Source organism: Convolutriloba macropyga, chromosome 2, assembly GCF_964194025.1.
Source record: "Convolutriloba macropyga chromosome 2, txConMacr16.3, whole genome shotgun sequence".
NCBI classification, from domain to species: domain Eukaryota; kingdom Metazoa; phylum Xenacoelomorpha; order Acoela; family Convolutidae; genus Convolutriloba; species Convolutriloba macropyga.
The window spans coordinates 40,097,525-40,115,124 of NC_134469.1; the positions used below are offsets into that span (position 1 = coordinate 40,097,525).

General features: G+C 36.4%; 1 protein-coding gene across 1 annotated transcript in view; it reads left to right on the forward strand.

Annotated features, from left to right (window-relative positions):
• The first annotated feature begins 508 nt into the window (after positions 1-508).
• Positions 509-17,600, forward strand: part of LOC142335271 (uncharacterized) — a 109,153-nt gene continuing 92,061 nt past the window's right edge. The window contains exon 1 of the mRNA XM_075383695.1: positions 509-732. Coding sequence (XP_075239810.1) covers positions 667-732 — 66 coding nt within the window. The 5' untranslated portion in view covers positions 509-666. The remainder of the gene's footprint in view (positions 733-17,600) is intronic.

Here is a 17,600-nt window from a genome sequence, read left to right on the forward strand (position 1 = left end):
AAAAGCGATGAAATTTGCAAAAATCGACAAAAAACAACGCTTGTTACATCGTTTTCGTCGGTCTTTTTCAACACGGGAACTGCTTCTATTTTCATTTCTTTATTTTTGTTATGGTCGAATGCTTATCATGGCAGTCAAGATAAAAAATTGGAGTAAAATGTCATATGACTGAAAATTTCTGGCCAATGCTATTTTCTGTTCTTGGAAATTAATAATCATGACTTCTATTTTTTATCTCATTATTTCTTAAAAAATGCTTGTCAAGTAATCGCCCGAAAAGCTAATGTTATGCATTCGGGTTCATATTTGGGGATATTGAAATCTAATCTCACTTTCGTGTACGCTTTTTGAACTGTGTTTAACAATAAAAAATTCATTTTTACCTTTGAACGTTCAAACAATAAACAGTTTTGAAAACAAAATCAAATGCACTCCGCGAACGCATGACCACTCGCGTTGTTTATTGAGCGTACAAACAAACAAAAGCTTGTCAAATGAACTTTTGAAAGAGAGTAAATTGAGTGTTTCTTTGTTTGATAGAACTTTTCAAGGCACATATAATAAACAAGCTAACCAGATATTATTTACAGTCGTTATGCAGAGCTTCTATTGATATTTTTATTTGACTGTGGTATTAGTTGGCCTTCTGATACTCCTGGATTGTGTATGATGGTGTCAGATCGGTTAGAGCAGTTGGCCAAACCCAGGTACCAAAATTTGAGCAGCTACGATGTGAGTATGACGTCATAATTTCTGAAATTAGTCGGAAACAATTAAATAGAACGACCAATCTAGTAATAGAAGAGATCAAAACCACTCTTGCAAACACTATTGCTGTCCACTGATATGTCGTTGCTTTGCTTCAATAAATATAGTGATCAATAGCAGGCCAGGGAGAGGCCCTGTTATGTGAGATTTTAGCCCTTCATTATTCAAATACTCTCTTTTTTTTCTACTATAGAAAAAAAGAAGATGAGCCTGGTTGGAAACAAAAAGATTTCTAGCCCAAACAAAAAAAAATAGCTTTCTCTTCAACAATAAAAGACGTCTCATAGCTTCTAATTTTGGGTTATCTATATCTTTTTAAAAAGATTTTAGAGTTTCAAGGCTGAAAATTGTGACTGATCCGGTTTTTCCTAACATTGTACGTTGAGACACCAGGACGATGTGTTGTTTTTTTGTCTCGGGACGAGATACATCGAACAGCAATGATAAAACTATGTTAGGTAAAAAGAGGCGTCAAGAAAATTTCTTGGTTTGTCTTGATAATTTCTTACCAAGAAATATTAGTATTTCAAGTTCTTGGTAAGATGATTCGAGTTTTGAAAGAGATGTCAAGAGCAGGACCTTTTTTATCAACGTGTATCAAGTTTCAAATCACTGGGTATTAATTGAAACCTACTTATAGAGAAAAAGCAATCAAAGGAAAAAATGCTTTTAATGCGCATTTGGCTATTTTTTGCACTACTTTGTTGCTGTACACAGTTGCCCTCTCGCACCGACAAAAGAATCTTACTTCCAAAGCTTTTACAACCTTTACCAATAAAACCATAAGTTTTACCGGATCTTTTCCGATAGTTCTCCCAGTCCTCAGTCACCCCTACCCCCCACCCCCAGTAAGTTATGAACCCACGTTACAGAGCACGTGCCAATAGATTGTAAACCATAGTACGTGCGTGCGGGGGGTAAGACCACAAGATATGGTAAAAGGTTACATTTCTATTACATTAAGTGCTTAACGTGAAGTGAATATCAGTACTGGGCAAGTCTAATGGTAAGTCTAGGTATCAGTAATAATTCAAAGCTATGATCACAACTTATTTTAGAAGTCAGTCTTGTGCAAGTTTTGGCCAAGACCTGGCAAGCTAAATCCAAGTCTTGGTCAAGAATTGGCCAGTCTAAATCCAAGTCGTAGCACATTAAGAAATTCCGGTCAAAAAAGGTCCTAAAAACGTCTGAAAACGACAAGGAAACGTCAAAAATGGTCCTAAAATAAATTATTAGGGGCACCACAACGATTTTGCCCCCTTTTACTCAGTGCAGTTATGACATTACAACGATTTGAAAAATGAGAAAATTTGTCAAAATGGAGCAAAATTGGTCCAAAACGACTGTAAACGGCGGAGAGACATGTGAATTACCCTCCAATTGACCCAATCTGTGCCAAATAGACCCCCAGGTGCTAATTTAAAGTTTGGTATGCTCCCCGCATGCTTTTAAAGCGAAAATCGTGGTAAGTTACGATCCTGTCAGGATCGCGAAACTTTCGTTCAAAAAATATTAAAAGTTGATTTTGATGTGGGAATCAACTTGCAAGTTTTGCAAAAGTCCCGGTCAAGAGTTCTCAGAATTGACAGACTTGTATTTAGACTTTCACAGTACCGATTTATCAAAATAGACCACAACTTAGACCTGCCCAGTACTGATCAAGACTTTCAGTTCTGTACGGGATTGCAGACTAGTTTTCAGTAACCGCATATGAGTTAACTTGCCAACTATGTCGCATCTTGGAATACAAATGTCTCTTGCTCGACTAATTCTACAAATGATTGAGTAAAACTCAATATTCAATAGCGCTGTATATATATATATATATATATATATATATATATATATATATATATATAAACATATAAATAGACAGAGAAAGAAAAAGAGAACGATTAAGAAAATCCAGAAAAGCGCACTTGCTCAGTTTGGATTTGACATTTTTTTATTAAATGCAACCAGAAATTAATATAAGCCACACTTATATTAGAAAAGACACCCCATGATTTTTTTGAATTTCAAATTTTTAAACGAGTAACGATGGATTAAATAATTGTGAACTCTAGGCTTCTTTGCGTAGTTTTGTTCACATTTTTCTTAATTTTTACCTTAATTGTTGTTTTTACGTTTAAAGATGTTGTTGGTTATACATTTAGAGAATAAAAGAATTAATTAATTGTTTGATTCGACTGTTTTGGCAAAACTTTCAGCCAGGTTTTTGATTGTAGCTTTTTTTTCTCTATTCTTACGTACAATTCCATCAAACATGCCTATTTGGCCCACTTTGTTTAGCTTGTCCAGTAGGTTGGACATAAAACTGCTGAAACTGTCTTCTACTCAGTTACGGGCTATTTGAGCCTCTGGTTCCTGAGAAAAATTTCAGGAAGTTTTCATTTTAGCAATTTTTTTGCTAATTTAAGCCGTACAGAATTGTGAATGGTATTCTTAGAAAACTTGTCATGCTTGAAAATCTAATTAAAAAGATTTTTCTGAATGCTATTTTTCACAGAGGAGTTACGGAAGTTTAAAGAATTGTGAACTATAGGCTACTTTCCGTTGTAATTTTCATATTTTTTTGTAACTTTTGCTTTAAATTTGACAATTAATGGTTCTTGCTTTAAGTTGTTCTTGTTACGTTTCTAGACATAAAGAGTTAGTGAAATGTCCGAATCAACTGTCTTTTCAAAAATTTCAGCCATGTTTTCGATAGGATACCTTTTTTCTTTTACTTCATAAAGAATTGCGTCAAACATGCCTACTTGACCCAATTTGATTTTTTTTTACAGTAGTGCCGACATAAAAACTGCAGACAACGAGTCTTCTTTTACTCGGATACGGGCTAACTCTCTCTCTGGTTTCCGAGAAATTTTTCGTGAAGCAATGTTTTTGCGACCTTTCGCTAATTTAAGTCAATTTTTTGAAAACATCATCTTTTGTTTTTGATGTTTTAAGATTTTCCGTTGACAAAAAACCATTGAGCAATATTGTAGTAGAAATGCGTTTTTTAACAGCCGCACAGCAAAAGCACGCCCGGTTTTGTTCTCCTCGTTGAGTTTCGTAATAAAAACTGATTCGGATTGCTTTTATGGTCTGTTTTTTGAAACATTTTTTGCATTTATTCAGCCCAATTATAAAAAGTTGTTTGCATTTAAAGGTTCAGTTTTTTGTAGTCCCTTATGTTCCAATAACGTCCAATGAAACAGCATTGTGTTTTGTGAGTGAAGCTTATGATTTCAATCGCACCGACAATTGTTTTTGCATTTTTTTGAAATTTAGAGATTTGCCGGCATTTGATGTACTTTTTCAGTCTTTTGGCTAGGTTTAGCTAATCTAATGTCCAATGCGGCGTCTATCGAGCTACAAAAAATACTCTCTTATGCTTTGGGTTTACTGAAAATGACTTTACTGCTTCTCAAACTGTCTGTTTCGGTGACATTTGATTAATTTTTGTTTTGTTGAAAAAGCATCACGAGCAGCACTTTTAGTCTAGTTTGGGAATTTTAAAGATTTTGCCGATCGATATATTTATCGTACAATATTGTTAGTGGTATCATTAAAAAAACTTTTCAGGCGTAAAATTTCTATTTAAAAAGGTATTTTTTGATTTTCGTTCTTTTCTGATGAATTACCGAGATTTAAATATTTTTGATCTATAGACTACTTTCCGTTGTATTTTTCACATTTTTTTGTAACTTTTGCTTTAAATTTGACAATTAATGGTCCTTTGTTTAAAGAGATTGTTGTTGTTACGTTTCCAGATATGAAACAGTTAGTGAATTGTTTGAATCAACTGTCTTTACAAAAATTTCAGCCATGTTTTCGATAAGGTACCCTTTTTCCCTTTATTTCATAAAGAATTGCGCCAAACATGCCTATTTGGCCCAATTTGACTTTTTTTACAGTAGTGCCGACAAAAAAACTGCAGACAGCGTCTTCTTCTACTCGGTTATGGGCTAACTGTCTCTCTGGTTTCCAAGAAATTTTTCGGGAAGCAATGTTTTTGCGACATTCCGCTAATTTAAACCAATTTTTTTTGAAAACATCATCTTTTGTTTTTGATGTTTTAGGATTTTCCTTTGAAAAAAAAAATTTGAGCAATGTTGTACAAGAAATGCGTTTTTTAACAGCCGCACAGCGACAGCACGCCCGGTTTTGATCTCATCGTTGAGTTTCGTAATAAAAACTGATTCGGATTGCATTTATGGTCTGTTTTTTGAAGCATTTTTTGCATTTATTCAACCCAATTATAAGAAGTTTTTTGCATTTAAAGGTTCAATTTTTTGTGGTCCCTGATGTTCCAACAACGTTCAGTGAAACAGCATTGTGTTTTGTGAGTGAAGCTCATGATTTCAATCGCGGGATTTGCCGGCATTTGATGTACTTTTTCAGTCTTTTGGCTAGTCTTAACTAATCTAATGTCTAATAGGGCGTCTATCGAGCTAGAAAAAAACTCTCTTATGCTTTGGTTTTATAGAGAATGATTTTACTGATCCTCAAACTGTCTGTTTCGGTGACATTTGTTTAATTTTTGTTTTATTGAAAAATATCACGAGCCGCAATTTTAGTCTAGTTTGGGAATTTTGAAGTTTTCTGCGTTCGATATATTCATCGTACAGTATTGGGACTTGTATTATAAGAAAAGTTGTCAGGCGCAGAACTTCTATTTAAAAAGGTATTTTTTGCATTTCGTTTTTTTTCTGAGAAGTTATCGAGATTTAAAGAATTTTGAACTATAGACTACTTTCCGTCGTAATTTTCACATCTTTTTTGTAACTTTTGCTTTAAATTTGACAATTAATGTTCCTTTGTTTAAAGAGATTGTTGTTGTTACGTTTCCAGATATGAAACAGTTATTGAATTGTTTGAATCAACTGTCTTTACAAAAATTTCAGCCATGTTTTCGATAAGGTACCTTTTTTTCCTTTATTTCACGAAGAATTGCGTCAAACATGCCTATTTGGCCCAATTTGACTTTTTTTACAGTAGTGCCGACATAAAAACTGCAGACAGCGTCTTCTTTTACTCGGTTACGGGCAAACTGTCTATGTTTTTTCCGAGAAATTTTTCGGGAAGCAATGTCTTTGCGACCTTTCGCTAATTTGAACCAATTTTTGTCTTTGGTCTTTTTGTTTTTTATCACCTTTGGTCTTTATCATCTTTTTGTTTTTGATGTTTCACGATTTTCCTTTGACAAGAATTCATTGAGCAGTATTGTAGAAGAAATGCGTTTTTTAACAGCCGCACAGCGACAGCACGCCCGGTTTTGATCTCATCGATGAGTTTCGTAACAAAAACTGATTCCGATTGCATTTTAGGTCTGTTCTTTGAAACATTTTGTTGCATTTCTTCAGCCCAATTATAAGAAGTTTATTGTTTTTAAAGGTTCAATTTTTTGTGGTCCCTTATATTCCAATAACGTTCGATGAAAAAGCATTGTGTTTTGTGAGTGAAGCGTATGATTTCAATCGCTCCGACAAATGTTTTGTAACTTTTTGAAATTTAGAGAATTGACGGCATTCAATGTACTATTTCAGTCTTTTGGCTATTTTTAACTAATCTAATGTCTAATGCGGCGTCTATCGAGCTACAAAAAAACAGTCTTGTGCTTTGGTTTTATAGAAAATGAATTTACTTATTCTGAAACTGTCTGTTTTGGAGACATTTGGTTAATTTTTTGTTTTTTGGAACAGCTTCACGAGCTGCACTTTCAGTCTAGTTCGGTAATTTTAAAGTTTTTGGCAATCGATATACTGGGAGCTTTTGCTTTAAATTTGACAATTAACGGTTCTTTGTTTAACGAGGTTGTTGTTGTTACGTTTCCAGATAATAAAAGTTTTAGTGAATTGATTGAATCAACTGTCTTTCCAAAAACTTCAGCCATGTTTTCGATAAGGTAGCTTTTTTTCCTTTATTTCATAAAGAATTGCGCCAAACAAGCCTATTTGGCACAATTTGACTTTTTTTACAGTAGTTTCGACATAAAAACTGCAGACAGAGTCTTCTTTTACTCGGTTACGGGCTAACTGTCTCTCTTTTTTCCGAGAAATTTTTCAGGAAGCAATGTTTTTGCGACCTTTCGCTAATTAGAAACAATTTTTTGAAAACATCATTTTTTTGTTTTTGATGTTTTAAGATTTTCCTTTGACAAAAACCATTGAGCAATATTGTAGAAGAAATGCGTTTTTACCAGCCGCACAGCAATAGCACGCGCGGTTATGGTCTCATCGCTGTGTTTTGTAATGAAAACTGATTTGGATTGCATTTTGGGTCTGTTCTTTGAAACATTTTTTGCATTTCTTCAGCCCAGTTATAAAAAGTTTTTTGCATTTAAAGGTTCAATTATTTTGTGGTCCCTTATGTTCCAATAACGTCCAATGAAACAGCATTGTGTTTTTTGAGTGAAGCTTATGATTCAATCGCACCGACAATTGTTTTTGCTTTTTTTTGAAATTTAGAGATTTGCCGGCATTTGATGTACTTTTTCAGTCTTTTGGCTAGTTTTAACTAATCTAATGTCTAATGCGGCGTCTATCGAGCAACAAAAAAAACTCTCTTGCGCTTTGGGTTGATAGAAAATGATTTTACTGATTCTCAAACTGTCTGTTTCAGTGACTCTTGGTTAGATTTTCTTTTATTGAAAAGCATCACGAGCAGCACTTTTAGTCTAGTTTGGGAATTTTAAAGTTTTTGCCGATCGATATATTCATCGTACAGTATTGGGAGTGGTTTTATAAGAAAAGTTGTCAGGCGTAGAAATTCTATTTAAAGAGGTATTTTTTGCATTTCGTTTTTTTCTGAGACGTTATCGAGATTTAAAGAATTTTGAACTATAGACTAACCGGTGCGCAGTTTCCCGAAATTTTTTTGCAAGTTCTCATTTTTTCCCCGTTTTGTTCCCAATATTTTTCCCAGTGGGAAAAAAATGGGAAAAAATCAGGATTTGTAAGTTTATGTAAGTATTTGTAAGATCCCATTTTTTCCCAGTGGGAACAATGGGGCACAATTTTTTCCCAATGGGAACACTGGGAAAAAATTGGGAAGCTAAACGTGATTTTTAGGGAGAAAACAGGTCCCGCCAAGAAAAACGGGAAATTTTAGGGAATCCCGTTACAAATTAAGGGAAATTTCCCGGGGAAAAAACGGGAAATTTTAAGGAATTCCGTTTTAATTTACAGTTAAAAACCAACAGACGCCAGAACCCCGGGTTAACCAAAATTAAAAGTGATAAATAAAAGTCATTAGGAAGAAACAAATAAAACCATTTGTACACAAAAAGCACACCGCGATTGTCAAAACGGGTGCATCATTTCTTCCCAGAGATCTGTTTTCCACTTTAACGGTGGCTCCTTAGGTTTAGAACAACATAACTAAAAAGAAATTTGAAAAACAAAAACTTCATTAAGAAGAGAAATTATTTCATTTCACCCCAAAAGCAGTCTCTCGACGATCCTACCAGGAGAAATCAACCTCATCAAGCCACACAATTGCTTATTGATTACTCAAAAAGTAAACAGCCACACAATCGGCTGTCACTTTTTGAATTGAAAGCATAGTCTCCCAGCCCCACAATCAGCTTAGAGAGAACACTTTCATTCGGGAAAAGCAGCCCAGGGCGTTGCTCGTATCCTAGTTTAATCAAACAATTGACAAAATTGCAAACGAAGTAATAAAAAACTAATTGTAAACTTATAATTGTAAGTTTCATCAGATAGATCGGATTATTGACAACCAAATTATTAAACAAAAACTCAGTTCGTTGTTTTTCATTGCGTGAACTGCTTTGTGTTGGAACTCAATTCTCACTTTTTTCACAATTATAACACGTCAAAGTACTCAAATTAACAAAAAAATTTAGGCTCAAGCTCCAAGCATTTTTCACACAACACGAAAGAGGGCTTTTGGTAGACAACAGCTACTTCTTGTCGACATATGGGACAGCTTGGCGCGTTGCTGAGAAACTGTTTGTAGTAATTAATCAGCCAAGTTCTGATGCAACCAGGACAAGCAGCGTGCACAATCAAACCCGTTTCATGCAGAATACAGTTTTCTTCCATTTCCTCCAAGCAGAAGGGGCAATATGTACTGCTTGAAAAACATTTCAAACAAAATTTGAAAAATATACGACAATTAGAGCAACAATTTCTGAAAAATATATAAAGCAATATAACGGACTATTACAAAATCAGAAACATATCTTCACTTTTTCTAACGTAACGAACTGAATGTACAAAACTTTAATTTAGAAAAAAAGTAGTCAGATTTTCCCTCAAATGACTTCTATTTACCTCAGGGCCAAGGGTTTTAATAGTAATAGATATTGACTGAACATGAAAATTTGTCAACTATAATTTTGGGAACCATCAATTAAAAATTAAGTTTCAAACAATCCAATTACAAACAAAAACTTAATCACGGAACAGCTATTAAGCAAAACTGGAGTATTAATAAAATAAACTTAGAGAGATCTCCAAATGCGCTTTTTCAAATTTCAGCTATTCGTGCTCGAAAACGTTAACCAGGGGCACAAAAAAATAGCTTAGGTTTCTCAGAAATTGATTGCTGGCTGATAGTCAAAATAGTTGAAGATCTTTTGACCTGATATTAACTGCATACTTCACAGCTAGACACAATCGGTCGAAACTCAGATACTACATCGAAGACCAGAATAGACGCTAGTTCTTGCAAATTGTGATTGAAAAAAAACGCAAACTTGACCTACGCCTTTATCACCACCAGAGACAAAAGATACATAGGAGTTTTTTGCAGAACTGTGAACTTCGTTTTAATTTACAGTGAAAAACCACAGACGCCAGAACCCCGGGTTAAGCAAATTTAAAAGTGATAAATAAAAGTCATCAGGAAGAAACAAATATTTTCATTTGTACACAAAAAGCACACCGCGATTGTCAAAACGGGTGCGTCATTTCTTCCCAGAGATCTATTTTCCACTTTAACGGTGGCTCCTTAGGTTTAGAACAACACAACTTAAGATAAATTTGAAAAAAAAACGTCATTAAGAACAGACAAATTATTTCATTTCAACCCAAAAGCAGTCTCTCGACGACCTTAGAATTACACCAGAAAATTTTTATTAGTGCAAAATGACGTACGCAACCGAGTACTATCTATAGGAGTTAAAAAAAAGGCCGCAAGCCAGCCCGCAGGCTGGCTCACGGCCTTTGAACAATCTCACTATTTCGTTTAAAAAAAAAATGATAAAAACATCAAAGTTTTTGGCTCTTGGATAAAGAAGTAAACCGCGACTGTCAAAACGGGCGCATCATTTCTTCTCAGAGATCTATTCCCCACTTTAGCGGTGGCTCCTTAGGTTTAGAACAACACAACTTAAGATAAATTTAAAAAAAACGTCATTAAGAAGAGACAAATTATTTCATTTCACCCCAAAAGCAGTCTCTCGACGACCTTAGAATTACACCAGAAAATTTTTATTAGCGCAAAATGACGTACGCAACCGAGTACTATCTATAGGAGTTTAAAAAAGGCCGCAAGCCAGCCCGCAGGCTGGCTCACGGCCTTTGAACAATCTCACTATTTCGTTTCAAAAAAAATGATAAAAACATCAAACTTTTTGGCTCTTGGATAAAGAAGTAAACCGCGACTGTCAAAAGGGGCGCATCATTTCTTCCCAGAGATCTATTCCCCACTTTAGCGGTGGCTCCTTAGGTTTAGAACAACACAACTTAAGATAAATTTGAAAAAAAAACGTCATTAAGAAGAGACAAATTATTAAGAAGAGACAAATTATTTCATTTCACCCCAAAAGCAGTCTCTCGACGACCTTAGAATTACACCAGAAAATTTTTATTAGCGCAAACTGACGTACGCAACCGAGTACTATCTATAGGAGTTAAAAAAAAGGCCGCAAGCCAGCCCGCAGGCTGGCTCACGGCCTTTGACCAATCTCACTATTTCGTTTCAAAAAAAATGATAAAAACATCAAACTTTGGCTCTTGGATAAAGAAGTAAACCGCGACTGTCAAAAAGGGCGCATCATTTCTTCCCAGAAATCTATTCACCACTTTAGCGGTGGCTCCTTAGGTTTAGAACAACACAACTTAAGATAAATTTAAAAAAAACGTCATTAAGAAGAGACAAATTATTTCATTTCACCCCAAAAGCAGCCTCTCGACTACCTTAGAATTACACCAGAAAATTTTTATGTGCGCAAACTGACGTACGCAACCGAGTACTATCTATAGAAGTTAAAAAAAAGGCCGCAAGCCAGCCCGCAGGCTGGCTCACGGCCTTTGAACAATCTCACTATTTCGTTTAAAAAAAAATGATAAAAACATCAAACTTTTTGGCTCTTGGATAAAGAAGTAAACCGCGACTGTCAAAACGGGCGCATCATTTCTTCCCAGAGATCTATTCCCCACTTTAGCGGTGGCTCCTTAGGTTTAGAACAACACAACTTAATTAAATTTGAAAAAAAAACGTCATTAAGAAGAGACAAATTATTTCATTTCACCCCAAAAGCAGTCTCTCGACGACCTTAGAATTACATCAGAAAATTTTTATTAGCGCAAAATGAGGTACGCAACCGAGTACTATCTATAAGAGTTAAAAAAAGCCGCAAGCCAGCCCGCAGGCTGGCTCACGGCCTTTGAACAATCTCACTATTTCGTTTAAAAAAAATGATAAAAACATCAAACTTTTTGGCTCTTGGATAAAGAAGTAAACCGCGACTGTCAAAACGGGCGCATCATTTCTTCCCAGAGATCTATTCCCCACTTTAGCGGTGGCTCCTTAGGTTTAGAACAACACAACTTAAGATAAATTTGAAAAAAAAACGTCATTAAGAAGAGACAAATTATTTCATTTCACCACAAAAGCAGTCTCTCGACGACCTTAGAATTACACCAGAAAATTTTTATTAGCACAAAATGAGGTACGCAACCGAGTACTATCTATAAGAGTTAAAAAAAAAGCCGCAAGCCAGCCCGCAGGCTGGCTCACGGCCTTTGAACAATCTCAGTATTTCATTTCAAAAAAAAAATGATAAAAACATCAAACTTTTTGGCTCTTGGGTAAAGAATTTAACCGCGACTGTCAAAACGGGCGCATCATTTCTCCCCAGAGATCTATTCCCCACTTTAGCGGTGGCTCCTTAGGTTTAGAACAACACAACTTAAGATAAATTTAAAAAAAAACGTCATTAAGAAGAGACAAATTATTTCATTTCACCCCAAAAGCAGTCTCTCGACGACCTTAGAATTACACCAGAAAATTTTTATTAGCGCAAAATGACGTACGCAACCGAGTACTGTCTATAGGAGTTTAAAAAAAAGGCCGCAAGCCAGCCCGCAGGCTGGCTCACGGCCTTTGAACAATCTCACTATTTCGTTTCAAAAAAAAAATGATAAAAACATCAAACTTTTTGGCTCTTGGATAAAGAAGTAAACCGCGACTGTCAAAACGGGCGCATCATTTCTTCCCAGAGATTTATTCCCCACTTTAGCGGTGGCTCCTTAGGTTTAGAACAACACAACTTAAGATAAATTTGAAAAAAAAAACGTCATTAAGAAGTGACAAATTATTTCATTTCACCCCAAAAGCAGTCTCTCGACGACCTTAGAATTACACCAGAAAATTTTTATTAGCGCAAAATGACGTACGCAACCGAGTACTATCTATAGGAGTTAAAAAAAAGGCCGCAAGCCAGCCCGCAGGCTGGCTCACGGCCTTTGAACAATCTCACTATTTCGTTTTAAAAAAAAGTGATAAAAACATCGAACTTTTTGGCTCTTGGATAAAGAAGTAAACCGCGACTGTCAAAACGGGCGCATCATTTCTTCCCAGAGATCTATTCCCCACTTTAGCGGTGGCTCCTTAGGTATAGAACAACACAACTTAAGATAAATTTGAAAAAAAAACGTCATTAAGAAGAGACAAATTGTTTCATTTCACCCCAAAAGCAGTCTCTCGACTACCTTAGAATTACACCAGAAAATTTTTATTAGCGCAAAATGACGTACGCAACCGAGTACTATCTATAGGAGTTTAAAAAAAAGGCCGCAAGCCAGCCCGCAGGCTGGCTCACGGCCTTTGAACAATCTCACTATTTCGTTTCAAAAAAAAAATGATAAAAACATCAAACTTTTTGGCTCTTGGATAAAGAAGTAAACCGCGACTGTCAAAACGGGCGCATTATTTCTTCCCAGAGATCTATTCCCCACTTTAGCGGTGGCTCCTTAGGTATAGAACAACACAACTTAAGATAAATTTGAAAAAAAAACGTCATTAAGAAGAGACAAATTATTTCATTTCACCCCAAAAGCAGCCTCTCGACGACCTTAGAATTACACCAGAAAATTTTTATTAGCGCATAATGACGTACGCAACCGAGTACTATCTATAGGAGTTAAAAAAAAGGCCGCAAGCCAGCCCGCAGGCTGGCTCACAGCCTTTGAACAATCTCACTATTTCGTTTAAAAAAAACGATAAAAACATCAAACTTTTTGGCTCTTGGATAAAGAAGTAAACCGCGACTGTCAAAACGGGCGCATCATTTCTTCCCAGAGATCTATTCCCCACTTTAGCGGTGTTTCCTTAGGTTTAGAACAACACAACTTAAGATAAATTTGAAAAAAAACGTTATTAAGAAGAGACAAATTATTTCATTTCACCCCAAAAGCAGTCTCTCGACGACCTTAGAATTACACCAGAAAATTTTTATTAGCGCAAAATGACGTACGCAACCGAGTACTATCTATAGGAGTTAAAAAAAAGGCCGCAAGCCAGCCCGCAGGCTGGCTCACGGCCTTTGAACAATCTCACTATTTCGTTTCAAAAAAAAATGATAAACATCAAACTTTTTGGCTCTTGGATAAAGAAGTAAACCGCGACTTTCAAAACGGGCGCATCATTTCTTCCCAGAGATCTATTCCCCACTTTAGCGGTGGCTCCTTAGGTTTAGAACAACACAACTTAAGATAAATTTGAAAAAAAAACGTCATTAAGAAGAGACAAATTATTTCATTTCACCCCAAAAGCAGTCTCTCGACGACCTTAGAATTACACCAGAAAATTTTTATTAGCGCAAAATGACGTACGCAACCGAGTACTATCTATAGGAGTTAAAAAAAGTTCGCAAGCCAGCCCGCAGGCTGGCTCACGACCTTTGAACAATCTCACTATTTCGTTTAAAAAAAAAATGATAAAAACATCAAACTTTTTGGCTCTTGGATAAAGAAGTAAACCGCGACTGTCAAAACGGGCGCATCATTTCTTCCCAGAGATCTATTCCCCACTTTAGCGGTGGCTCCTTAGGTTTAGAACAACACAACTTAAGATAAATTTGAAAAAAAAACGTCATTAAGAAGAGACAAATTATTTCATTTCACCCCAAAAGCAGTCTCTCGACGACCTTAGAATTACACCAGAAAATTTTTATTAGCGCAAAATGACGTACGCAACCGAGTACTATCTATAGGAGTTAAAAAAAAGGCCGCAAGCCAGCCCGCAGGCTGGCTCACGGCCTTTGAACAATCTCACTATTTCGTTTAAAAAAAAAAATGATAAAAACATCAAACTTTTTGGCTCTTGGATAAAGAAGTAAACCGCGACTGTCAAAACGGGCGCATGATTTCTTCCCAGAGATCTATTCCCCACTTTAGCGGTGGCTCCTTAGGTTTAGAACAACACAACTTAAGATAAATTTGAAAAAAAACGTCATTAAGAAGAGACAAATTATTTCATTTCACCCCAAAAGCAGTCTCTCGACGACCTTAGAATTACACCAGAAAATTTTTATTAGCGCAAAATGACGTACGCAACCGAGTACTATCTATAGGAGTTAAAAAAAAGGCCGCAAGCCAGCCCGCAGGCTGGCTCACGGCCTTTGAACAATCTCACTATTTCGTTTCAAAAAAAATGATAAAAACATCAAACTTTTTGGCTCTTGGATAAAGAAGTAAACCGCGACTGTCAAAACGGGCGCATCATTTCTTCCCAGAGATCTATTCCCCACTTTAGCGGTGGCTCCTTAGGTTTAGAACAACACAACTTAAGATAAATTTGAAAAAAAACGTCATTAAGAAGAGACAAATTATTTCATTTCACCCCAAAAGCAGTCTCTCGACGACCTTAGAATTACACCAGAAAATTTTTATTAGCGCAAAATGACGTACGCAACCGAGTACTATCTATAGGAGTTAAAAAAAAGGCCGCAAGCCAGCCCGCAGGCTGGCTCACGGCCTTTGAACAATCTCACTCTTTCGTTAAAAAAAAATGATAAAAACATCAAACTTTTTGGCTCTTGGATAAAGAAGCAAACCGCGACTGTCAAAACGGGCGCATCATTTCTTCCCAGAGATCTATTCCCCACTTTAGCGGTGGCTCCTTAGGTTTAGAACAACACAACTTAAGATAAATTTGAAAAAAAAACGTCATTAAGAAGAGACAAATTATTTCATTTCACCCCAAAAGCAGTCTCTCGACGACCTTAGAATTACACCAGAAAATTTTTATTAGCGCAAAATGACGTACGCAATCGAGTACTATCTATAGGAGTTAAAAAAAAAGGCCGCAAGCCAGGCCGCAAGCCAGCCCGCAGGCTGGCTCACGGCCTTTGAACAATCTCACTATTTCGTTTCAAAAAAAAATGATAAAAACATCAAACTTTTTGGCTCTTGGATAAAGAAGTAAACCGCGACTGTCAAAACGGGCGCATCATTTCTTCCCAGAGATCTATTCCCCACTTTAGCGGTGGCTCCTTAGGTTTAGAACAACACAACTTAAGATAAATTTGAAAACAAAACGTCATTAAGAAGAGACAAATTATTTCATTTCACCCCAAAAGCAGTCTCTCGACGACCTTAGAAATACACCAGAAAATTTTTATTAGCGCAAAATGACGTACGCAACCGAGTACTATCTAAAGGAGTTAAAAAAAAAGGCCGCAAGCCAGCCCGCAGGCTGGCTCACGGCCTTTGAACAATCTCACTATTTCGTTTCAAAAAAAATGATAAAAACATCAAACTTTTTGGCTCTTGGATAAAGAAGTAAACCACGACTGTCAAAAAGGGCGCATCATTTCTTCCCAGAGATCTATTCCCCACTTTAGCGGTGGCTCCTTAGGTTTAGAACAACACAACTTAAGATAAATTTGAAAACAAAACGTCATTAAGAAGAGACAAATTATTTCATTTCACCCCAAAAGCAGTCTCTCGACGACCTTAGAATTACACCAGAAAATTTTTATTAGCGCAAAATGACGTACGCAACCGAGTACTATCTATAGGAGTTAAAAAAAGGCCGCAAGACAGCCCGCAGGCTGGCTCACGGCCTTTGAACAATCTCACTATTTCGTTTCAAAAAAAAATGATAAAAACATCAAACTTTTTGGCTCTTGGATAAAGAAGTAAACCGCGACTGTCAAAACGGGCGCATCATTTCTTCCCAGAGATCTATTCCCCACTTTAGCGGTGGCTCCTTAGGTTTAGAACAACACAACTTAAGATAAATTTAAAAAAAACGTCATTAAGAAGAGACAAATTATTTCATTTCACCCCAAAAGCAGTCTCTCGACGACCTTAGAATTACACCAGAAAATTTTTATTAGCGCAAAATGACGTACGCAATCGAGTACTATCTATAGGAGTTAAAAAAAGGCCGCAAGCCAGCCCGCAGGCTGGCTCACGGCCTTTGAACAATCTCACTATTTCGTTTCAAAAAAAAATGATAAAAACATCAAACTTTTTGGCTCTTGGATAAAGAAGTAAACCGCGACTGTCAAAACGGGCGCATCATTTCTTCCCAGAGATCTATTCCCCACTTTAGCGGTGGCTCCTTAGGTTTAGAACAACACAACTTAAGATAAATTTGAAAACAAAACGTCATTAAGAAGAGACAAATTATTTCATTTCACCCCAAAAGCAGTCTCTCGACGACCTTAGAATTACACCAGAAAATTTTTATTAGCGCAAAATGACGTACGCAACTGAGTACTATCTATAGGAGTTAAAAAAAGGCCGCAAGCCAGCCCGCAGGCTGGCTCGCGGCCTTTGAGCAATCTCACTATTTCCTTTCAAAAAAAAAATGATAAAAACATCAAACTTTTTGGCTCTTGGATAAAGAAGTAAACCGCGACTGTCAAAACGGGCGCATCATTTCTTCCCAGAGATCTATTCCCCACTTTAGCGGTGGCTCCTTAGGTTTAGAACAACACAACTTAAGATAAATTTGAAAACAAAACGTCATTAAGAAGAGACAAATTATTTAATTTCACCCCAAAAGCAGTCTCTCGACGACCTTAGAAATACACCAGAAAATTTTTATTAGCGCAAAATGACGTACGCAACCGAGTACTATCTATAGGAGTTAAAAAAAAAGGCCGCAAGCCAGCCCGCAGGCTGGCTCACGGCCTTTGAACAATCTCACTATTTCGTTTCAAAAAAAATGATAAAAACATCAAACTTTTTGGCTCTTGGATAAAGAAGTAAACCACGACTGTCAAAAAGGGCGCATCATTTCTTCCCAGAGATCTATTCCCCACTTTAGCGGTGGCTCCTTAGGTTTAGAACAACACAACTTAAGATAAATTTGAAAACAAAACGTCATTAAGAAGAGACAAATTATTTCATTTCACCCCAAAAGCAGTCTCTCGACGACCTTAGAAATACACCAGAAAATTTTTATTAGCGCAAAATGACGTACGCAACCGAGTACTATCTAAAGGAGTTAAAAAAAGGCCGCAAGCCAGCCCGCAGGCTGGCTCACGGCCTTTGAACAATCTCACTATTTCGTTTCAAAAAAAATGATAAAAACATCAAACTTTTTGGCTCTTGGATAAAGAAGTAAACCACGACTGT